Here is a 26152-nt window from a genome sequence, read left to right on the forward strand (position 1 = left end):
CATCAATGACACCCCAGGTCGTTAGTGGAGTGGTTATAAAAACTTTACAAAGATACCTCGCCGTTTCTATAATAAGTATCCTATGTATTAAAAACCAAATTAATTTCTTGAGTATTTATGCATATTTGAATGAATTTGATCTCTCCCTAAATTCTTGTCGCTTTGAATTGAAAAAAACCACTTACTGAATGTAAGTTTTGGATGATAAGAGACTACCATTAGCCATTTTACAACTTTAACAAGATACACGGTAACTATTTCGGAAATCGGAAATTAACTAAGTGTTAATCTGAAATGAAACATATAATGTGGATAAAAATGTCTATTGTTTTCTGTGATCATTGTCAATGCATTTTTTGTTTGTACATTTACTAAAACAATGTATGTATAGCAATTAAGGTAAGTATATATATATATATATTTATTCCCTTGGTTACGACTCACATGTTTCTTGAAAAATGATTAGTAGTGTTGATTAGAATAATCTCGAAGTTATATCACTGAGTTCCAGCCCTAAGCTAATTTTAATTTAATTTCAGTTCAATAATCAAACCCGGTCTACGTATGCCATATTTACATTTTTTTTTATTGTTGTGGTTTTAATATATATGCCATATGTTTGAAGTTGTTTTTCATCTTTAGACGATAAGAGGTTGGAAATTTCCTTTTATATTTTTGCAGCCCGTCTTATTTGACTTTTATTGGATTTAAAAATTAAGTCATCCCTTTTACAGATTCCCGAAAGACTTGACTGTAATATATACTCGTTGTCTCGGTATATTCAATAAATGCACGTGACAACATAGCTTTTAAATGTGCAATACGGTTTAAAAAAAAAAGAGGGTTGATACCAAAACAATAAACGTAAACAACATGTCAAGACAGAAAATGCAAGTACAAACAGAAATGGTACAATGTAAATATTATTGTACTTTTTGTTGATTTACAGGTTCTAACATGAAAGCTCTTATAGTGTTTGTAGTGTGCTTGTCGACAATAACTTACATAGAAGGTAAACTATCACATCTTCCTAGTTCCTTATTAAGTATTCGTTGTCATGATTAGTATAAGGCGTGGACTGTTACATACACAAACTAACTATGTCACTGTCTGTATAACGATACATCATTACAGATCATATCTCTTTATTATACAACAACAAGATATAAAACACTCACAGATTTTAAATTGACAAACTTCATGAGGATATACACAGTTAACGTGAGAAGCCAGATTTATAATATTTTTTTCTTATTTAGTTATTAAAAGATTGCAACGAAATATAAGTCTTGTGTATATATATAAAGCAGTAGAAAAATTAGCATACAATAAATAAAGACAACAGTAGTATACCGCTCTTCCAAACTCATAAATCGATTGAGAAAAAAAAAATCAGGGTTACAAACTAAAATTGAAGGAAACACATCAAATATAAGAGCAGAACAACGACACAGCAGAAACTATGTATAACAGAAAAATGGCCATTTCCTGACAGGGTACAGGACATTTTTAAGAACAAATGGTGGATTGAACCTGGTTTTTTTGACTAGCTAAACCTCCCGCTTTTGTGGCAATGTTAACTTCAACATTAAAATGACAACTTTACTTGACAAGACTACATTACAAAATAAATGGGAGAACATACAGAACATAGAAACACAAAAAAACTATCAAAAGGTATAGGGCTTACAATTCAATACGCCAGGCACGAGTTTCATCAACACAACACCCAAGAGCGAAGCCCAGATAAAAAAAAAGTTCGCAAGCCAAAACAAGTACAAAGTTGAAGAACAATGAGGACAAAAAATTCCCAAATGTGCCAAATACAATCAACTATATTGCAAGACGTTTAGTAATTTTAATAAAATATTCTCACTGAATTTATTAGAATAATTAGTACAATTTAATGTCTTACTACAGGCACTCTAGAAGAGGACCTCGATAAATTACAGCAGGACTTCAGTAACTGGTTGTTTTCAGAGAATCCACAATTCGCCACTAGCATAAACATACATAAGTATGACGACAGACTGGACGATTATTCAGTAGATGTGTTTGATAGGTGGAAGGTATCATGCTGTCTTTTATAGATCTTTACGAAAACAAAGAGCAGAAAAATCAATAACAACAAAAAATATTATAAAAACGTAGACAATCAAATATTTACATGTACATTTTCTGAACTTACATAAGAACAATTACTTTTTTGTATATGTGCAAAACATTTCAAAATAGTTCCCGTATGTTTACGAGACAGACAAAACTAAATTGTAATGTATACATTATAAGATGAATGATTAAACCTAAAGATCTATATTTTTGAAGAAAAAGGAAAGTAACAATACGCTTTATCATTACAGATTTGGTGCTTTACTCCTATGTTGTGAACAGTTTGTGTTGTCATAGTATTTTTCTATTTTTTAAAAACTAAGTATTTTCTTAACCCAGGCATGGATTACCTTAGCCGTATTTGGCACAGCTTTTTGGAATTTTTTATCCTCAATGCTCTTCGACTTTGTACTTGTTTAGATTTATAAATATTTTGAAATGAGCGTCACTGATAAGTCTTATGTAGACGAAATTATAATAATGGTACCTTTGATCACTATTTACTTGCATTTTTCCCCATTTTGAAAGAAATTCATGTTGATTTGTTTGTTTTGTAGAATGCGGTGGGCAGCTATCTCCAACAACTTTCTGCTATTCCAAGGAATTCGTTATCTGCAAAATATAAAATAGACTTTGATATATTTGAAAATTTTCTCAAAACTTATCAAGAAGGTTATACATGGAAAGAGTAAGCATATTATTTTGACACTGATACTCTTTTTTACTAATATCAACTGCTTTAAAAATCTTATTGGGGTAGAATATAAAAAAATAATGGGGATTCGAATATTCATCTTTTACCTGTATGTGTTTCGGGCACGATACGTTACTTTTTTACATGGAGGAAAGATTGTTCTGGACTGTCACTTGACCAGTCTGCTACCAATGTAGAACATATGTGTAAATAAATAATATATTATAAACTGCGGATTACAAAGTTGATTTTGCTTTCAGCTACAGTCCTTTGAATCCAATGAATTTTCTAGAAGGACCATACATTGATCCAGACTATTTAGTTAGTATTACACCCCAAAACACACGTGGAGATTTTGAAAATTTCATAGCGAGAATAAAAGGCTTCCCAAAGCAGGTATGACTACTATAACTAGATATACTCACATCATTGTACAGTTTATTTTGAAGACGTTTTGTTTTAATGTTTTTGTTATTCATACGCATACTTATAACAGTTGTAAACACACAAATCTCACGGAAATATTTCTTCCTACGTATAGATCATTCAACATGTAAATGTTTCAATCTTTGTCAAGTTGTAGTTTTATATTGTGTTTTTCGACAACAAAAATGAAGAAAATAACAGGATTGTGGCAACGTCAGATTGAACATATCAATGGATATCTGTGATATGTGACCATATAACATGTTACACAAAATTCAATCTAATCATAAAGGGGTTCGGATAATTTCGAAGGGAAGTACATATATTTCTCAGATCTTAATAAATTTACTGTTTTGATAAAAGCCAAAGTGTAATGAATCTATTATGATTTTGTTTTCTGTGGTGAGTTTAGCTGCAGCAGATACAAGCACGATTTCAGAAAGCAGTCTTACAAGGGAACACATACAACAACGTCTCTATTGTAAGTAAACGAAGTTATATCAAATATGAAGTGCATGGATCCTTCAATTTTATAGCTTCATTTTCGGTTTCGTTTTTGTTTTCGTTTTCATGTTCATTTTATTTAATTTTTTATGGTTCTAATTTGATATTAAGTAAATTTATGATGAAATAAAAAAAACAAATATATTTGCTACATTTTCATTTTTTCTAATTGTTTTCTTTTAGTACAAGTGATATTAACCCTTCTGCTTCTCAGTTTTGTTCACTCGTAATTCATGTATGTTTTGTTTCTTTTTTGTTTTACTTTTTTACTAATTTTATTTAGTTCAAGGTACCTTCTATGATCGACATTGGTATAACATCCAGACCAGAGGATTTCAGTTTTTACTCTCCTTTTAAAGAGACACTAGAAAACATCACAACTATACCGAATAACATAAAGTAATGTTGATTAACATAACCTTATATTATGTACACGTTATAGTGAACCGTAAGATGCAACCATGTCCAATTCAATGATCCAGTAAAATAGTTTTTACTTCTAACAAAAACAAATAAGAAGACAATGTTTGATATTCTTTAATCCATCATTGATTGGATATTTTCTGTTGGTTGTATGCACTGAGCTGATATTGTATTTTTGGGTTCATTATATTAACTTACAAATCGAGTTTGAGTTTGTTTTGTTAAAGAATAACGTCTATTTAAAGTGTTTGTAACAAAAGAGGGGCTCATTCACGTCGTTTCTAAATAGCTAGTTTCATCAACCATTCGACTTATCGTTATGTTAATTTCTTTCAAGATATTTACTCATTGTTTTTAACGTACTAATTAATCATTTTCAAGTTATTTATTTATTGTCCTAAGTTATATATTTATTGTCTTTAAGAAAATATCTATTGATTCATCTTCAAATTATCTTTTAATTATATTCAAGATATTCATTAACTATATTTAAGTTACCTTTTAATTACGTTCGAAAAAAATAAAATAACAAAAATACCGAACTGTAAGGGAAATTCAAAACGGAAAGTACTCGATAAAACGGCAAACAAAAGCTCAAACACATCAAAGGGAAAACAACTGGTCACATTTCATATCACATACACATATTGATTATGTCACTGTAGTTTATTTAGTCAATAATTCCAGGAATCTGTAAGACGGTGTCTTACTTGATATTGTATACTGGGGTAAAATAAATAAGAACTTTTAAAAACAACTATAATAGTTTTGTTGTTGTTATATAATTTTTCTCTCTATGTTCGGGTTATCGTTTTTTTTAATTAGGTTCGAGTTATCTTTTTACCTAGATTCGAGTTATCTTTTAACTAGGTTCGAATAATCTTTTTAATTAGGTACGATTTATCTTTAATTATGTTCTGGTTATCTTTTATTTATGTTTGAGTGTCTAAAAAATACGTTTGATTTGTCTTAAGTTAAGTTTTAGTTATCTTTTATGTTAATAATTATAAATTAACTGTTAACAAAACTTTGTTACCTTAGCTGTATTTGGCAAAACTTTTTAGGAATTTTTGGTCCTCAATGCTCCTCAACTGCGTACTCTAGTTGGCATTTTAAACATTTTTTTTATTTAACCGTCACTGATGAGTCTTTTGTAGACGAAACGTGTGTCTGTCGTAAAAATAAAATTTTAATCCTGGTACCTATGATGAGTTTATTTAATTACGTTTGCATTATCTTTAACACTCTTTCGAGTTATTTTTCTAATAATATTCAAGTTGTCTGTCAAGTATCCTCATGGTATCTTTTATAAGCTTCGAGTTATATTCTTTCTAGCAAACTCTGATATTGAAAATGATCAACTATTCTTTGAGTAAGTGTTATCGACTCTTGATGTCCATTCGTTTTTCCCATCACTTCGCGTCCGTCGTCCGTCGTCGTCGTTAACTTTTTACATTTTAAATTTTTTCTAGAGAACCACTGTATGGAATAAAACCAAACATAGCATGAATGTTTCTTATGAGGTGCTGACCAAGTGTTGTTACTTTGTAGCCGATCCATCATCCAAGATGACCGCCAGAGGGGGGCTTAGTTTAACATAAGACGCTATGGGAAATGCGGAAATGCATACAAATGACTTCTTTTAGAGAACCACTGAATGGAATAAAACCAAACATAGCATGAATGTTCCTTATGAGGTCAAGTGTTGTTACTTTGTAGCCGATCCATCATCCAAGATGGATGCCAGCGGGGGACTTAGTTTAACATAGAACCCTATGGGAAATGCATACAAATGACTTCTTTTTGAGAACCACTTAATGCAATGAAACCACACATAGCATGCATGTTCCTTATGAGGTCAAGTGTTGTTACTTTGTAGCCGATCCATCATCCAAGATGGATGCCAGCGGGAGACTTAGTTTACCATAGGACCCTATGGGAAATGCATACAAATGACTTCTTTTAAAGAACCACTGAATGGAACAAAACCAAACATAGCGTGAATGTTCCTTATGAGATGCTGATCAAGTGTTGTTATTTTGTAGCCGATCCATCATCCAAGATGGCCGCCAGCGGGAGCGTTTGGTTTAACATAGGACCCTATGGGAAATGCATACAAAAGTCGTCTTCTAGAGAACCACTGAATGTAATGAAATTAAACATAGCATGAATGTTCCTTTCCTGATGATGTTACTTTGTAGCCAAATTTTATCTTTTTTTCACTCGGTTTTAGTTTGTTACCCCGATTTTGTTTTTTGTCTATGGATTTATGAATTTTGAACAGCGGTATACTACTGTTGCCTTTATTTATATGATTTCAAAAACCCAAGTAGAGTCAGGTGAGCGATACAAGCTCTTGAGAGCCTCTAGTTTATGTTTTTTGTCATTTGATTTTGCCATGTGATTAGGGACTTTCCGATTTGATTTTCCTAGAAGTTCAGTATTTTTGTGGTTTTACTTTGTTTGATCAAATTAAAATAAATTAAAGTGTCGGTTTTTTTTGCCATATTTCTATTAACCTATTTTCTCTTTTACTTTAGAACTGAATTACGTAATAGAGCAAAGACAGCCATCAACTCATATTTTCAGTCATTGAGAGATGTTAAGACATATCTGACAACGGTAGGTGTATCATACAACATTACCGACTTACCCTTCCAGAGAACCTGAGTTCATCGTGAAGTGTTGTATTAAAGGGGTTCGTTTGTTTTTCTTTTTCTTGTTGTATTTCCTGATGTATGATGCTGAAAATAAAATATAAAGCCAACCGACACTTAACTTTCAGGTGTATACTTTTGTTAAGGGGGTGGAGGTCGGGTATGTGATCGTATCGTCTACAACCAGTTTCATATCCGTTCAGGAGATTTCATGAATGATGATAAAGCTGTTAATGGGAGTAGCTGTTGTAGACTTGTGTAGCAGTGTGGTCTTCAGAAAAACTGGCGCACAACTATTAAGACTTTTTTGACATGTGTTTCATTTGAGTGTCAAGGCATATCCGATGCAATATACATATACATACAAACATATATTTCGTTTGAAAAATAGATTGTTTTAGAAATACTGTTATTTACATTTTTGTTTATTACTACAAAGCTAAGAGTTTATTTGCTTATGCGACAACACACCCGCTTCATTTCAGTTAGAAACACTGACTAGTACATTTTTATAGAATTTAAATACATGTTTTAAATCTTTAAACAAAGCATGTATAGTTCATTTGTTGAATAGTTATCTTTCATTAGAAAATTTAAACTAATATTTTTTTGTTATATTTTAAGGAATATTTTAACAATCTTCGGGACAGCTATGGGGTGAACGGTTGGGACAGAGGTTCAGATTATTATACGTCAGTCCTACAGTGGCATCTGTCTTTGCCACTTACACCGGATGAAGTTCATAAAAAAGGATTGAATGAAGTGGAAAGAATATCCAAGGAAATGAAAAAGGTGAACTAAATATCCAACCTAAGCCTAACTCATGCCAGATCTTCTTGGTTCATACAGTTTGTGGCAGCTGGTTTAAGCATGTGTTGAAAATAGATAGCCGTAACTGTAACATCGAGATCATAGACAACTCCAAAAAATATTCATATATGGAATTTTTCGAATATAAGATAGAAAGCTCCTCATCACTCTATTTAGGTCTCTACATCTGAAACAATATTTGTGTTATCATGAAAAACTTTAAGTAATTAAATTTGAATTTTTTATTTCCTTATTAAAAATATATGGAATAGTTTAGTATGACCTCTAAGAATGACAGAAATATTCAAACTGCTGTAGAATATAATACTATACAATTACTGTCTTTTGGTGAGGTAAATATGCGGTTTTATTGACTTTTGAAAAAATGATATTCACAAAAGGCCGACGGCCGAAGTAAATATCATTTTTCAAAAGTCAATTTAACCCCAAAACCCCATATTTACCGAAACAAAAGACAGTAATTGTTTTATTCTATATTCTCAGAGAAGAACATATATTTAATGACAAACATAGTATACCAAAACAAAGTGTACATGACACATTTTACTGTAACGTTGCATGTAAAAGCGCGTGACGTTTAGAGCGACGAATAACACTTTCTTAGGTGAATATGCTTTTTTATTCAAAATCCAATTCGTATAGAGAAACCTACTAAAATAATACCAATATGGAATAAATACGATTATTTTAGTACAAGAACTAAGGTTTTTTCGTAGGTATTCAAATCAATGTTAAGTGGTTGTCAGTTGCGTTACATTTATTGAAAAATAACTATATCAATCCATACACTGTAAGAAATTTAAGAAAAGGGTAATGCTACGACTTTTCAGACATAGAATTTTGTAATGATTATGCTTTCAAGCAAATCATATACTGATAGTTTTAGATTATTTTGTTTATCAAATACACTTAAAATCAGAGATGTTCTTGTGTACCCATATTCCATTATTTTTATTTCTTGAAATGAAGGACCAGTTAAATAATATTCTTCTTCTTTACACTGTATCAACAATTAGATTAAAAATGAATGTCGAGTTTTTTATTTTATTTTAAACAATATTTAATGGAACTTAAATTCAAAAACGAAAATGCAATGACAGTTTGAATGAGTCTGTTAATACATGAATAAAATGAAAAATGAAAAAAAATGCTTGTTCATACTATGTTCTTTTTCAGATAATGGCCAAACTAGGCTTACATGGATCTGTTAAGGACGCGTTTGATTACATTAAAAATGATAGCAGATTTCATCTTAAAACAGGGGTAATATTAATCATAATCAATTGGATAGTATCAGAAGTCCATGTGTAGTAGTAATGGATTTCTGATAGTATCTATTGTAACTGTGTATCATTACATTCACATCAAGTGGCTTTGGAGAAAAAAACGAAAACCTGTAACGTAATAGTTGCCAGAACTTTATTTCCAAATATTTGACAAACTTAGAAATAATGCATTAAACTTTAAGAAACTTTCAAAAGTCTAAGGTATGCTTACAAGAGGAAACACATGATAAACTGACCTCATTTATACTTCTGACTATAAAAATAAACGTTCCAAAGGTGAACGCACGAAGCGAAATGTACTTCCCAACAGATTTATATGTAAGCTTAAGTTATAGGAGCTGAAAAAAAAAAAAAAATACTATGAAAATAAACGATATTTTAATAAAAGTTCTTACATTTTTAAGGCAGACATTTTAGCCAGATTTAACCACATTATACATGAAGAAATAGAACCAAAATTACCACTCATGTTCAAGAACTTACCAGACCTTCCAGTGGAGTAAGTTTATTTCAAAATCAAACTTGATGATAGATGATAAGAAAATCAGAAAAACTATCAAGATATACGAAGACAGAAGTTTAAAAATGCAGTAAAATATATGACATTTTAGAACATGCCTATTATTGATGCTTGTTTGTCGATATTGTCTTCATATAATTAAAAAAAAGAAGGCATATCGATTGCAAGCGATGTATTATCTTAAATAGAAAAACAAAATGTTCAAATTTCTTATGAATTATGCGTAATAAAAGATAATGATTCCAATTTCTACACTTTTATATTAATATTGAAATATGATTTTTTATTGCAATTTATTCTTGACCCTATTACAATTTCAATAGTTCATGTCATTTAAAAGTTGGTAAAACACAATGTATGTCACCAATTGTATTCCGCGAGATGTGACTATGAATGTCTCTTCAGTGATGCTTGTGAGCTCATTTAATATCTTTTTTTACACAGGGTACGACCAATGCCTAATGATGGACCAGGCGGGATGTACTTACCAGGAACAGCTGATGGGTCTAGGCCAGGTGTATTCCAAGTTAACCTTATGCATCCTGATGAAATGTACGTTATAACGGGTATCCGCTATTTCTTAATATGACCATGAATACGAATACGAAAGTTTTATTTTGATTCAGTTCACATATAACATTACAAAAATTAATTAGCATTATTGTGAGAAGTATCATAACACTTATTGTTAAGACAAAGATTTAATCGTTTTAATTTTCAATAATATCTTGATAAAACCTTTATTTGTTGATATATTAAAAAATACTGGTTTTTTTTACATTTTGAAATCCATGTAGCAAATCCACTCATAGAATTGTTCATTGGCAAATAAACCTATTCTGTTCACCAGTGGTGTTATATATTATTTCTATATCAAATGAAGTCAAATAGCAAACTCAAACATGTTGATCTATTTGATGATATAAATATGCGTAACTTTTATTATTCAGGGTGACAATAGATTTTATGTCTTTAGCATTACACGAAACGAACCCAGGACATCATTTACAGGTAAATATGAATTATGCGAAAAAAGTTACAAAAGATGCCGAAATAGAAGGAATCATAAATTACCTTAAAAACATTATCTTACAAGCACGAATTTACTTAATATTAAAGACAGACGAAAGATACTAAAAGTTTATCCAAAGTCGCAAAACTGTATACAACAGACAACATAGAAAACTAAAGTCTGAATAACATGAACTCAACTAAAAGTGTGGGGGGAGCTCCGGTCCTTCGGACAAGTCAGCACATTCTGCTCCAAATGTGGTACCCATAAAAAAAAAACAATGAGAGCTAAAGCATCTCCCTGAAATAGTTGAGATACTCTGCTTGAGTAGGGTAAATATATTTTACATCTGTTGGGTATGCAACTTTTAAAGTTCATTGTCAACTAAAATTGCATGTCGAGATGTTACTGTGATGACTTGATTTTATAATTGTTTGATATTCTACAGTTTTATATACAGTGTCTTTGTAAAGAAATCAAGGGTCATTTGCAAATAATATGTCAAAGAATGACGAGCAACATCATTTTTGAAGGGAAAACAAAATCAACAACAGAACCCTACCGTACAAAAATCAAGGTGTATGGACAGATGTACCAAATGGAAATCAGTTGCTGATTAAGTAATGACGTTAATTGACTTGCTAATTAGTTTAGAAAAATCCAGCAGAGAATGGAATTGTGACACAGAAATAGAGAATCAATGCATTGACATTTACCACGACATAACTGCAATTACAATCAGTTTTAAACTCTTCATAGAACTGTCAGAATGATCTGTGCTAGAACTTTTCTATGATAGAACTGTTTAACACCGTTCTACAGTAGCTTATTTCTAAATTACGGTATTTAGAGAAGCTCTCTGATTGTAATTTAGATCAGTAATCCGTATTCTAGAACAGATCTTTCTGTTTTAAGCTAGGTAAAAGAAAGGTCAAATAACAAAAAACCGCCCTCCGATGAAAATTTTAAACGGAGAGTTCTATGTTAGATGCCAAAATCAAAAGCTTAAATAATTTGTTGACAATTTTTCTGGCATTTAGCTATCATTGTCTATATATACATGTATAAACAATGACTGAATAATTATTCAACGATTAATCTTATATATGATATATATCACACTTACAGATCAGCACAGGACTGTTGGCCAAAATAGCAGACTTTAGAAGAAATGGTATTCTTGAAAAATACTTTCAAGCTCCTGCTTTGTTTCCATTTTATACAGCATTTGTAGAAGTAAGGAATGAATAAGAGAACAGATGCTTATTTTCAAATAGATTGTTGGTATCAAATTAATAAGTAACAATATAAGGTATACACACAGTACAATTAGTTTTAAAAAGTACTCATAGTACATTTAGATTGATAAAGTACACACATTAAAATTAGTTTTATAAAATACACATAGTATATTTAGATTAAGACAGTACACACAGTACAGTTTGTTTTATAAAGTACAAATAATAAAACTAGTTTAATAAAGTACATTTCGTACAATTAGTTTTATAAAGTACATACAATACAATTAGTTTATGAAGCTCACACAGTACATTTTTTGTATAAAGTACACACTATACAATTAGTTTTATAAAGTTCACAAAGTAAAAGTAGTTTATTAAGTACAAACATTACAATTAGTTTTATAAAGTTCACACAATACAATTAGTTTTATAAAGTTCACACAGTACAATTTGTTTTATAAAGTACACACTGTGCAATTAGTATTGTAAAATTCACACGGTAAAATTAGTTTTATAAAGTACACGCAATACAATTATTTTTATAATGTACACATAATACAACTAGTTTAATAAAGTACAAACATCACAATTGGTTTTATAAAGTACACACACTACAATTAGTTTTATTAAGGTGTAATACCACCAAATCGTGGTACGTCACACCCGGTTGCATACGAAAGTAAGTCTAAAAAAATATTCCCTTGAATTTGACCGTTGTAGGTAATTAATCCTATATTTTATTGCAGTAAAACTATTTCTGAGTCATAAACATATGTCTTGGGTATTTCAAAACACCATTATTTTTTATTTGTGATTTCTATAGAAAATTTTGTAATCTTGAGGTAACATGGTGACTTAACCTTGTACATAGATAGAATAAGGGGAGAAATTTGATTGGTAAACTTCCAATGATGGTTATTTTCTTATATGCAATGAAATGTTATGTGAAACTTTTTCTATAGAACTGGACAGGATAAAACTTTACTCATGTCAAGTATTTCTTTATTTGAAACAAAGATAAATTCTACACAATTTTTTGAAAAGTGCAAATTTAACAAAAACTAATAGGGGAAAATCAATGGTGGTATTACACCTTAAGTTTACCCAGTACAATTTGTTTTATAAAGTACACACAGTACAATTCGTTTTATAATGTACACATAGTACAACTAGTTTAATAAAGTACATACAGTACAATTAGTTTAATAATTTATTACGATTAGTTTTATATAGTAATCACACTTTTAATCAAATAGGAGGTCACAACGGGTACACAATAGAAATGTATTGCCCATACCTAATGCAATGACCAAAATGATGAACTATCATTCGTCTACTGTTGTTCTATTTATCATTTAGGGATACTTATTTTTCGAGATTATAAAAGAGGGACGAACGATGCCAAAGGGACAGTAAAACTCATAAATCTAATACAAACTGACAACGCCGTGGCTAAACATGAAAAAGACAAACAGACAAACAATAATACACTCGACACACCATAGAAAACTAAAGAATAAACAACACGAACCCCACCAAAAACAAGGGGTGATTTCATGTGCTCCGGAAGGGTAAGCAGATCCTGCTCCACATGTGGCACCCGTCGTGTTGCTTATGTGATAACACATCCGGTAAATAGTCTAATTCGATAGGTCACTTTCCTGAAAGGGAAGGGGATCGTAGTTTCGACGTAAGGAACATATCCGATATCATTTGTGAAACGGTTATTCCATAACGGTCAATCAACTCGTGATGGCGTCCGAAAAATTTACGTAGGGATGATTTCAACTTTACTATTTGGAACTCTTGGTTTAATAGCTTACTTGTGAGTAGCAACCCTCTATCAAGAAAATCATGATAGGAAATGCAAGCACGGGAATATCGTATCAATTGGGAGAAATATATCCCGTATGCAGGTGCTGCTGGGATGTTGCTACTGAGAAATGGAAAGTTCACAATTGGAAAGCTGAAATCATCTCTTTTGTCGTAAAGTTTGGTTTTCAACCGACCCTCAATGTCAATTTCAAGATGTAAGTCAAGATAAATTGCCGACTTAACTGTATCTGTAGTATCCTTTATATCTAGTTCGAAGGGATAGATGCGTTCCGCATAGTCACCAGATTTTGAATTATTTAGTGAAAGAACATCACCTATATAGCGGAAAGTAGAGTTAGTTAAAGGATATTGCTAACTTCTTATCTTTCTTCCTAAGAAGTTCCTGAATGTTTAAATAATCCATTTAAAAAAAAATGAAATAACAACGAAAAATATATTGTTTTCTTCATGCTTGATAATTGGTATAAACTACAGATTGTTATACTATATAAAAATCAATTAATGATAGAAATATACTTTTATGTAACTAAAAATGACAACTGTATGCAAGATGACAACATATAACAGTAAATCAGCTTTCGCATATTTAAAAAACTATCTTTGTCAGATTAAAATGCTTAAATAATAATGTTAGCTTTATAAACATAAAACATATATACCCCAAAATTGGGTCTGTTTTTGTGCAGTTAACTTTAAACTATATCATTGAAAAGAGTAGGCAAACATAGTTTACATGTTTAATTTCAGGGTTGGGCCTTATATGCTGAATCATTAGGAGAAGAAATGGGTCTTTACAAGGATGAATATGATTTGTAAGTTTAGATGTTAGCTTTTATCTCACAATAGTGAGGCATTCCAGAAGTAAGATTTTATTTCAGATCAACATGCAATATATTTGACTGCACTTGCTATTCATGACAATATTCAAACAAGAGAAAAACAAACGTACGGTTTGATAAAATTAAATAGGTACTCATAAACATTGAATATTTCTATTTGTTGTTTTATTGGTGTGTAAAAACTTTTACTGAAGCTTATACTTTAGGCATTGTTAAAAATAATTACGTAATTAAAGGTTACATATTTATTTATTGTAGGCTCGGAAGATATGGGTCAGAAATATTTCGTGCATGCAGACTAGTTGTAGACACAGGTCTGCACTCCAAAAAGTAAGAATATAGTTAACGTATTGGCTACTCGTACAAGAGTAAAATTTCTTTCTATGTTCCATCATATTTGTATTTGTAATAATAGATTATTTACATTAAAAATATAGTAAAAAAGTAACATTACGTAACAAATAGCTGAAATAGTATGGTTTAAGATGATAGTAAGGAAACGGCTATCAAAAAGTAAGAAAACAAATATACCGAACATCAAGGAAAATTCTAAACGAAAAGTCATATTATAGTGACAACAATATGTTAGCAAATCAACAGGTATAATTGGTAAAAATGTAAACAATATGTGGTAAAGCAGTCAACATTGTGTTATAATCTTAACTATGGAAACAAAAAAACAAAAAAGGCATCTAGACACTATAGACAAAGCACAAAAATAAAAGACCACAGACAGAGACACGAAAACATAAAAACTTCCAAAACTGACTCATAGGACATTATTTCTCCCAAAAAGACTACGTGTGAGGTGTATGATGTGGTTCAACCCTCGTCCTGTGTGAGTTAGAACCTACACATTAATTTATAAATCCAAAAGAGTGACATATTTTTTTATTTCGATAGCTGGACACGACAACAAGCAATCGATTATATGTCAACTTATACTGCATATGGGGAAAATGGGATTGAGACTGAAATTGACAGATACATCACATGGCCCGGTCAAGCTTGTGCTTACAAAATAGGAGAATTAAAAATTAGAGAGCTTAGGAACAAAGCAAAAGTTGAGTTAGGTAAGAATTAGCACGAGCTTATGCCATGGTATATTAGACAAAAAAAAGAAATGTATAAGAACTGACGTTCTTGTTAAATATTATTATGAAAGTAAACTTTGCAATAAAAATGAAGACGTATTTAACATCATGACTATAGAGAGGATACTTGGAAGCCACAATAGAATGTACAACAATCAACAATAATCATTAAAAAAACCAAAGGGGATTACAATGTATAAATAGTATAAAACTAAAATATTTTTTGGAATGTTTTATCAATCTGAATTATTGCATTATATCTCTTTTCTTGAATGATTGACTACTTGCAGCATAATATGATAATTTAAAACTATTGAGCTACAAGGCAAAGAAAGGCAAATTGAACAAAACAAACTTTATAAAAAGTAAAATAACAAAATTACTGAACTCCAAGGAAAATTTAAAAGTCCGTTAGCAAATGGCAAAATCAAAATCTCAAACACATCAAACGAATGCAAACAACGGTCATATTGCTTTCGTCGTACAGGCATTTTATTTGGATGATAGGAGGATTAAACCTAATTTTATAGCTAGCTCAACATCTCTCGAATCTTGTTAAACCACAATTGTACTTCAACACACTAACTGTATTAAATGACATTTTTTTATATGTTTAATAATACGATTTATGCACATTGTTGATAAAAAAAACTTAAATACTGTTAAAATGTCATTGAATTATATTTCAGGGGAGCGTTTTGATATAAGAGATTTCCATGCCGTCGTTCTTGAAAATGGAGCTCTACCTCTAACAACACTTGAAACTATTGTTGATGATTGGATTGAAAGAACAAAAATTGCAAATGCTCGCACATCAGGTGAGATTTTCGGATGTAAAATCTTTCGAACATTTTTTATATAGAAAAGTTTACATTAAAGTTACTATTGTTTTATTGTTCATCAACTATTTTTTTACTTTCTGACTCATGCTTGTACTACGTGTACTATCTGTTAAGTATAAAAAAAACACAAAGTCTTGTTTATCTCTTTGGATGTTTTTGTACTAGTAAATTGTATTTCGATTTTCAGCTCAATCTTATTAGCTGCTACATCAGTTGAGGAAGAAAAGGTAGCATTGCATGAACCGATACGATACGTTATTGTTTGTAGATACATATTGTATATATATAAAAATTGTTTTGTTTTAATTTTAATAAAAACAATAATGATCCAAATGCAAAAGTATGAATAATTCGTAATACTAAGGATTTTCTTATCCCAGCCATTACCTTAGTCGTATTTGGCACAAGTTTTTGAAATTTTGGGTCCTCAATGCTTTTTAACTTTGTACTTGTTTTGGCTTTAAACTATTTTGATCTGAGCTTTACTGATGAGTATTATGAGACGAAACGCGCGTCTGGCATATTAAATTATAAGCCTGGTACCTTTGGTAACTATCTTATAATGATGGAAATACGACAGTCTGAACAGTCTTTGTTTTTTGTAGTTTTGTAGACTTGTTATTTTTTTGGTTGTTGCTTTGTTTTTAAAGAACATCCAGAAGAAGACCTTGACAAACTACAAACAGACTTTAGCAACTGGTTGATGTCAAAGAACCCGGGAACGGCCAGATACTTAAACATGCATGGCTATGACGAAGATATCAGAGACTTTTCTCTTAAAGCATTTGATGATTTAAAGGTATATAATGATTTGAACACAGAATTATAACAAACAAGAATGTGAACATTTCAAAATGGTTAATCTTCCCGGCTATAAACTTGCAGTATCGGATGAATGTGTACTTATGAATGGTTATATGGAAGTAGAAAAAGCTTACGATAGAGAGAGATAAACTATAATGGTAATGACTGCAGTTTTCCTTTTGTCAGCATCCCATTATTCAGCAGTGTAATAACATATGTACCAGGATATAGCGTTTCCACATTCCAATATTTATAGTATAACTAATCGGCGTATTTTAATATCAAAAATAAGACAACGCGTGACCGAACGACGCATGGATTAAACGAGTGCGCAGTTTAATCCATAGCGGCGTTCGGTCACGCGTTGTCTTATTTTTGATATTAAAATAAGCCGATTAGTTAAACTTTTTATTACATTGGCTAATGGCTTTTTTTTATGAAATTGATGTGGAAAATGTAAGGAACTATATGTTTTTCCTACGCATTCACAATTTGTTTTGATCCAACGTTATCGACGTCTTGACAACGCCTATTGTTGTATGACGCCAGAGAGTGAAATAACCACGTTTATTTCACATGTGAAATTATCGGCTTTTATCTAACTGGGAAATCAATGTAATTCATTGCAACCAATGTAATAATAGAAGATATATGCTTCGTTTTATTTCTTCGATATTTAGAACTATTTGACATTTTTGAAGAATGTATGTAGTAACATATATTATTTAATCATTTCTAAAAGTTGACAAGTTGTAGACAACCCATTGTGATGTTTCTAAAGAATTTGACTTTTTCTAAAGAATACTTCATATGCTGATATATTCAGTGGATGTTGTTTGCATATATCTGCATATATCTAACTATGTCGAAAGACGTTCATAATGTCAAATCATAAAAATACAAATTGTTTAGACCCTAAATAAACGTAGGTGCAGTTTGGGAACTGGGATGTTAATTTTACGATGTTTGTCTGACGAGTCTTTAAATTAAAAACCTACAAACGATTATGACATGCTTTATGTTCAACTGAGTCAAAGCCTATCGACGAATATTGTCACCGTTTTAAGTTTATAAGCATTTACTAGTCTGGTATTTCTATTTGTCCGTTTAATACATGGAAATATGTACTGAACCTGGGCGTACCTTTGTTATATTTAGGAAGACGTCGACATTTTCCTGATGAAGCTCAACAATATACCAAGAGGTGCACTTAATGAAAAGAACAAAGTGGATTTCGATATATTTAAAGACACTTTAATGACATATCATGATGGATACAAATGGCGATGGTGAGTTCTTCCGTGTATGATATACAACCGAGTGTATTAGACTGTAGATAACTAATCAAAAACTTCATGAATTTGACTCATGATTTATATAGAGATATTTAGTTAGGTTGTTCTTGCTATTTTTTTTTGCTTGCAGAACATGCTTTAACATATATGCATGTAGTTCGTCTACTGTTTTTACATTCATTGTTTTTATGAAATTCATATTTTGATTTTTTAGTTTTTTTTTCTTCTCCATAATACACTGAGACGTATTGTTTGTTAATATGTATTGGTAACAAGGCCTTGAAAAATACCTTGAAAAAATTCCAAACTCATATATACACGTCATTTACTAAAACATAGATGACCAAGTTGTAAATCAGTTCTTGTTATATATATTTTACTATGCTATGCGATTATGTTTGGTCTCTTTTCTGGAATAAGTCAAAGAGTTATCATTATTTTTTCTGGATTTACCTTCATCAGCAACGCTCAAAGCCAAACATTTTGAATCCGAAGATGCATAAGTACCGTAAATCGTTGAAGAGTTAATGTAAAAAATACCTAAAATAAATAGCCAAATTCAGCTAAAGCCAACTTTGCCTGAGGGAGTTGAAACCTTAGTTTCATGATAATTTCAAAATTTATAAACAGACAATTTTAGTAAAGTTTGTTAAATCATGTCAGTCTCGAAGCACTGACTACTAAGCTGATGATACCTTCGGGAACTGATAGTCCACCAGCAGAGGTATCGACCTAGTGATGTAAAAAAAGGGAAAACAACATAATGAATAAACCTATATTCAGGTATGCCGCTGTAAATCCAGTTAACTTCTTAGAAGGACCACAAAATGACCCTTCAGCTGATGTTGAAGAACTACCAAAGAATATGAACCTTACTGACTTTGAAAGCTTTATAACAAGAATAGGGAAATATCCAATGCAGGTAAGATTTACCTACTTTCATTGCATACCTATCAAATAACGTTTTGTAAAGACACATATTCTATTTGATAAACATATATATATAAATCATGAATACCGTGTCTTATACTTTTTTCACATGACAATTATGTTTTCTAGCCTCTTTATATCTTAAAAGGAATGAATAACTATCAACATAAAAAAAGTGGCTGTTATTTCATGATACTAATTAATAGATATAAACGATAGGAGTTCTTAATGGTTTGGTTTGCACTGTTCACCCTTTAGGGATCAATATATTTGTCAACTTTATTATAAAGAAATGGACAAGTATTTCATATTATGAACATTACAAAACCAATTCCGTTACATATATTCAGGATTTTTATTAGAGGTGATTGTATGATTTTGTGATATATTTTGTGAGGATATTACGAAACAAAAAACCCAAACGTTCATTCATGATAATATATAATGTTCTTCTTTGGCAAGGACTACCCAAATATTTGAATTGATAGTATTAAATTTATTTTTAAAAGTCGTACCATCTCCAGTAGATAGGACGAAAGAAATATGTGTAGCAATATGAATACTACTAGGGACTGAAAGTCCCCCATATATTAAACGTTTATAGCAAAATAGTATATTTTTCTTTATAGATTACCCAGTTTAAGGAGAGAATGGATAAAGCTATAAGTGAAGGTCATACAAATCATAATGCATCTATGGTAAGAGTTATAGACCCTCAATGCTCTTCAACATTGAATTTGTTTGGCTTTATAAATATTTTGATATGAACGTCACTGATGAGTCTTATGTAGACGAAACGCGCGTCTGGCGTACTAAATCATAATTCTGGTACCTTTGATAACTTTTTATAGTAAAATACAACTTTCTATAGTAAAATACATTATTTTACAGCTCATGTTATTCTTAAACTTTTTGTAGTTATTTAAATTGTGCAAACGTTTGTTCTATAGATATAGGAAGATGTGGTGTGAGTGCCAATGAGACAACTCTCCATCTATACATATATACTAGTATACGGTTGATTTTATCACACAAAAAAAATAAAACTGTCAAATATAAAAACTAAAAGGTTTAAACAATGTTACACTGATGTTAAATGATGTATTATCTTACCTCCTAGCTATCAGTTATATGAATATTATTGGTTGAACGTGAACACGTTGAATGATAGCATGTATATTTAATATTTGGTCAGTGGGCATGTTTTATTTTAATACACGATTATTAGTGGTGCTACGTCCCTTTATAAAAGCAATGCACTATTAATAGAACAGTTACTTTCCTTTAGAAAAACGGGATTGTTCTCAAAGTTACATTCATTGATAACAGAAATCATTGTGATATTGTTATGCTTTTATACAAAATAAATTCGCGCTGTAAAGTATTGAATCGAAAGTGCCGTTTATTGTTGTATTAAAGTTATGATGTCAAGGTTTCCTTATATTAGATAATCTGTTAGATAAACATAACGAATTATCAATCTTTCGCTTACAACTTGGTGAAGATGTGAAATGGTTTTATTCAGTTAAGGTGTCATTTAGTGGGAACGTTCATAAAAAGTTAGATATGCGTCGTTAAAAGAACAAAGGTAATGAGTGTCATTAGCATTTATTTGTTAAAAGGAGATAAACCAGCGTTTATCGAATATTTCCTTGCTTTGAATTCTTTACTGGAAACTACACATCTATCCAAACAGTTAAGTCTGAGTCAAACAAGCGACTCCACACTTTAAGAGTTGATGTGAATTCAGTCACATGACTTCAAATATTTCAATCCTCTATCAATGAGTTTATTTACAATACATATATAAATAACCAATGAATGTGGTTGTAAAATTTGATAGATTTTTGTGTGTGCTGACTTCTTTGTTAAATATTTGTTTGTTTTGAGATTGAGGTTTTGATTATGCCATTTGATTAGGACTTATATCTAGAGATTGACTATGAGGGTTGGTTTAAAAAAAACTTTACGACTTTGTAATAACATGATCAACACAACATCCTTCCGGATAATCTGAAATCGAACCAAGTTTGTGGTTGGGTTCGTGTTGTGGTTTCCCTATTTGAGAGACTTTGTTTCACATCTTCGTCAATATATTGGAATGTTTGCGACTGGCGTACAAGTTCAGCGCTATAAAACAAGGTTCAATCCATCATTTTCTACATTTGAAAATGTCGGTACCAAGTCAGGAATATGACAGTTGTTTTCCATTAGTTTGATGTGTTTTATCATTTGATTTTGCCATTTGATTAGGGACTGTCTGTTTTAGATTTTCCACGGAGTTTAGTATTTTTGTGATTTTACTTTTCACACCTTCATCTTTGCCTATGATCATTACTTCAGGTAATTAAAAGTGATGACTGATTGAAAAGTAAACTTTACGACAAACAAGATGACTTTATATGTTTTTATTTTGTACTTAGAACACTCATATATAAGCATTCCAGAAGCTTATTTACATATCCAAATCCATAAGGTTTTTCGTGAAATTGAAGTTGCAATCATATACCGGGGGCCGTTCTGTTAGTTAATAGACACATATCTTAATTTCTCCAAAACGCATTTGATGATAACCAAATATGCAACTACTTAACATATAGTTTATTACTATGCGTAATACATTAAATAAACTCATCATAGGTACCAGGTCTAAATTTTATATATACGCCAGACGCTCCTGATTAGAGTATGTTTTAAGTTTGAGCTGCGGAATTACAAAATGTGTCAAGTGTTATTTTTGTTTTCTAAAACTGGTTCGACACTACAGCTAGTGATTTTTACAATTAACATTGCTTAATCAAGAAATTATTCAGAAACTAAGGTTATTAGTTCTTCAATCAAAGTTGACCTTATGCATTTCTTATGTGAAGCTTATAAGTCAGTATCAGCGTTGCTGGTTAAAGTATTGAGAAAATCTCGTCGGACGCAGGAAATATATAAATCATATGTCGTTTATAAAAGATAAAAACAACAAAAGTACCGAACTACACAGTAAATAATTAGAACACTGAATACATTTATTAACATACATCCAAATCAACTCAAAATGAATATGCGTAAACAGTGTTGAGTATTTTGTAGACGAAATGCGCGCAATACCCACATGTTTGAAAAGCCAATGAGAAGTACAAAACTCAATAAAACCAATTTAATAGTCCTCATGTTATTTTAGTTCCGTGTTATAAAGAGATTTGACGACATCATAACATCGGAGCCAGAAGCTTTCCCACTGTACCTGCCGTTCAATGGAACCTTAGACAATACTACGTCAATTACAGACAATAAGAAGTAAGAGTACAATAAGTCAACTTGTCAAAGTTTATCAATGGCACTTCAGTGGTAGATCTTTACAAAACAACATCTGTATCTATAAGGGTAGCAATACGGTTATGGCTTTAGTAAAACTTTAGATAATCATAAGATAATTCCAAGCCATAAGTCAAGCGCACAATTATTAAGTCATGCGCAAACAGAAAATGCAAACATCATAAAATTCACAAACTGCAATAAACGAGGAAATAGTATAAAAGAGGGAGGCGAAAGATACCAGAGGGACAGTCAAACTAATAAGGTAAACATATAAGGTTTAACTTTTTTTTATAATTAGTATTTCAAATAATGAAATGTAAACGCATATATAGACATAATACAACATGATATTTATTTACACTTGTACTTAAAAAAGGAGCGTCTGTTTTTTCACAGAACACCACAAAATACCGTTTTTACTTTAGATCTAGATGGAACAAATTCTTCAAAATTGGTTGCACAAACAGTAGAATAGGAGATTAAAACAAGATTAAAACAAGATAAAAATGCTATTGATTATTAAAACATGTTTCTTATATTCAGAACAGAACTACGTCGCCGGGCAAGAGAAGTAATACAGAAATATTTAACTTCATTAACAGAGATGAAAGATTACATACAAAATGCAAGTACACAATATATAATACACACTTGTTTTTTGTTATATAAATTTAAATATTATTCCATTCGTGTTGCATCACTGATCTCGTCACAGGATGCTTGTAACAACCATGATAAATTGGGTTCGATTTTTGATTTAGTTAAACTGAAGACGATTATGCTTCTCTCTATAGGGAAAGATAATTAGAATTACTTTCTGCTTCTCTCTATAGGGAAAGATAATTAGAAACAGGAAAAAAGTGAAACGAACCTTTAATGTTCTAAAAAATTGACAATATTTTAACAGATAATATCTTGCAAATCAATTAAATTGACCTAAATACGGTGCATGTATAAAAGAGCAAATCACGTATTGTCTGTTGTTGAGATATTTTTCTTATGGTCAATAAGGGGGATGCCAGTCAATTTTATGGCAGCTAGTATAAGTTTTTTTTAAATATTCGATTTTATTTAATTCTTTGTCTAGACTTACATGAAACACCTAAGACAGGCTTTCGGAGTTAACCTTTGGACACATGGTAACGAGTTTTACGAAGCTTGTCTTAAATGGCATTTATCACTTCCACTGAAACCAGAAGAAGTTCATCAAAAAGGCATTGATGAAGTCCACCGGATATCATCAGAAATTCAAAAGGTATTATCAAATTGTAGTAAACTGACTCGCACACATGATAAGTTTTAGTAAGAAATTCTATCATGTATTTCTTAGGTAGCCTAAATATGGGTAGTTCAAAATAGTGCTTGATGACCTCTTGAACTGACATATATATGCAAGTCTTTGCCCTGTAATGACGTGTGTAATGACTGCTTCACTATGTATGTAACCTTAAAAATATAACAACTGTAAAAGAGCTATTCCCTTGTTTATCTCATACGCATCTAAGGTTGAATATGGTATAGAAATATGGTCCAATCAGACTTACTCTGAGTTTATATATCTCCAGACACATAAACTAATGATTCTGCAGTATGTTAGTCATCCATTTTTATTGTTTGTGTATGGCTAATGTTCAAAGACCACATAGTTTTTTTTCAGAGTTCTATTAAAAATTTAACTAACACTGAGAAGGAAGTATTGGTTGACAATAACTCTAATTTACGTAATTATTGCTCTTCAGCGACACTTTTATGAAATACTAGTATTCAATTTGCACAAACCATTGTAAAACAGATGAACAGCTGTCTTATACTTCATAATTCTTAAAACTTGATTTTATGCCTTTTTAATAGATCTTTAGGAGACTAAACCTTACAGGAACAACGAAAGAAGTCTTCGACTTAATTAAACATGATCCAAAATTTCTACTGAACAGCACTGTAAGTACATAAATAAATGTCTACATTTAATCAGATTCCGTTGACTGGTTTACTACAAATGATCCGATACAGTTCACAAATATACTACAAATCATCCAATACAGTTGACAAATAAACTACAAATTATCCGATACAGTTGACAAATATACTACAATTCATCCGTTACAGTTGACAAATATACTACAAATAATCCGATACAGTTGACAAATATACTACAATTCATCCGATACAGTTGACAAATATACTACAATTCATCCGATACAGTTGACAAATATACTACAATTCATCCGATACAGTTTACAAATATACTACAAATAATCCGATACAGTTGACATATATACTACAAATAATCCGATACAGTTGACAAATAAACTACAAATTATCCGATGCTGTTGACAAATATACTACAATTCATCCGATACAGTTGACAAATATACTACAAATAATCCGATACAGTTGACAAATAAACTACAAATTATCCGATACAGTTGACAAATATACTACAAACCATCCGATACAGTTAACAAATATACTACAAATCATCCGATGTAGTTGACAAATATACTACAATTCATCCGATACAGTTGACAAATAAACTACAAATTATCCGATACAGTTGACAAATATACTACAAACCATCCGATACAGTTAACAAATATACTACAAATCATCCGATGTAGTTGACAAATATACTACAATTCATCCGATACAGTTGACAGTTTTATTATATGTAATCCGATACAGTTGACTGGTTAAATACATGTAATCCGATACAGTTTACGGTTTTACTACTTGTAATCAAATAAAATTGACTAGTTTACTAAATGAAACCCAATGCAGTTAGATGGTTTACTACATGTTATCCGACACAGTTGACTGGTTTACTCCATGTTATACGATACAGTTGACTGATTTTCAACATGACCGTAATCCGATACAAATGACAGTTTTACTACATGTATGTAACCCGGTACAGTTAACGGTCTTACTACAACTAATCCGATACAGTTGACTGATTTACTAAATGTAATTCAATACAGTTGACTGATTTACTACATATAATCCAATACAGCTGACTGATTAAGTACACGTAATCCGATACAGTTGAGGGGTTTACTACATGTAATACGATACATTTGACTGATTTACTACATGTAATACGATACAGTTGACTGATTTACTACATGACTGTAGTCTGATACAAATGACTGTTTTACTACATGTATGTAATCCGGTACAGTTGACGATTTTACTACATGTAATCCGATACAGTTGACGGGTTTACTACTTGTAATCCGATAAAGTTAACTGGTTTACTACATGTAATCCGATACAGTTGAATGGTTAACTACTTGTAATCCGATACAGTTGACTAGTTTACTTCATGTAATTCGATACAGTTTACGGTTTTACTACTTGTAATCCTATAAAGTTGACAAGTTTACTAAATGAAACCCAATACAGTTGACTGGTTTACTACATGTAATCCAATACAGTTGACTGATTTTTTACTACATGTTATCCGGTACAGTTGACTGATTTACTACATTAATTATGATAGG

The 26152-nt window shown here is 31.0% G+C and overlaps 1 protein-coding gene across 1 annotated transcript in view; it reads left to right on the plus strand.

The window, feature by feature from the left end:
* The window catches only part of LOC134711754 (uncharacterized), a 75361-nt gene that overhangs the window by 5284 nt on the left and 43925 nt on the right, over positions 1-26152 (plus strand). Inside the window, exons 3-27 of the mRNA XM_063572611.1 lie at positions 950-1012; positions 1921-2069; positions 2667-2797; positions 3064-3199; positions 3642-3710; positions 4017-4132; positions 6697-6778; positions 7438-7605; positions 8821-8907; positions 9335-9429; positions 9895-10002; positions 10401-10461; positions 11591-11698; positions 14287-14351; positions 14637-14708; positions 15282-15451; positions 16162-16290; positions 16965-17113; positions 18277-18407; positions 19197-19335; positions 19973-20041; positions 22516-22631; positions 23196-23277; positions 23740-23907; positions 24504-24590. Of these exons, the coding sequence (XP_063428681.1) occupies positions 950-1012; positions 1921-2069; positions 2667-2797; positions 3064-3199; positions 3642-3710; positions 4017-4132; positions 6697-6778; positions 7438-7605; positions 8821-8907; positions 9335-9429; positions 9895-10002; positions 10401-10461; positions 11591-11698; positions 14287-14351; positions 14637-14708; positions 15282-15451; positions 16162-16290; positions 16965-17113; positions 18277-18407; positions 19197-19335; positions 19973-20041; positions 22516-22631; positions 23196-23277; positions 23740-23907; positions 24504-24590 (2750 nt within the window). The remainder of the gene's footprint in view (positions 1-949; positions 1013-1920; positions 2070-2666; positions 2798-3063; positions 3200-3641; positions 3711-4016; positions 4133-6696; positions 6779-7437; positions 7606-8820; positions 8908-9334; positions 9430-9894; positions 10003-10400; positions 10462-11590; positions 11699-14286; positions 14352-14636; positions 14709-15281; positions 15452-16161; positions 16291-16964; positions 17114-18276; positions 18408-19196; positions 19336-19972; positions 20042-22515; positions 22632-23195; positions 23278-23739; positions 23908-24503; positions 24591-26152) is intronic.

The sequence above is a fragment of the Mytilus trossulus genome, chromosome 3, assembly GCF_036588685.1.
Source record: "Mytilus trossulus isolate FHL-02 chromosome 3, PNRI_Mtr1.1.1.hap1, whole genome shotgun sequence".
Taxonomy (NCBI): Eukaryota; Metazoa; Mollusca; class Bivalvia; order Mytilida; family Mytilidae; genus Mytilus; species Mytilus trossulus.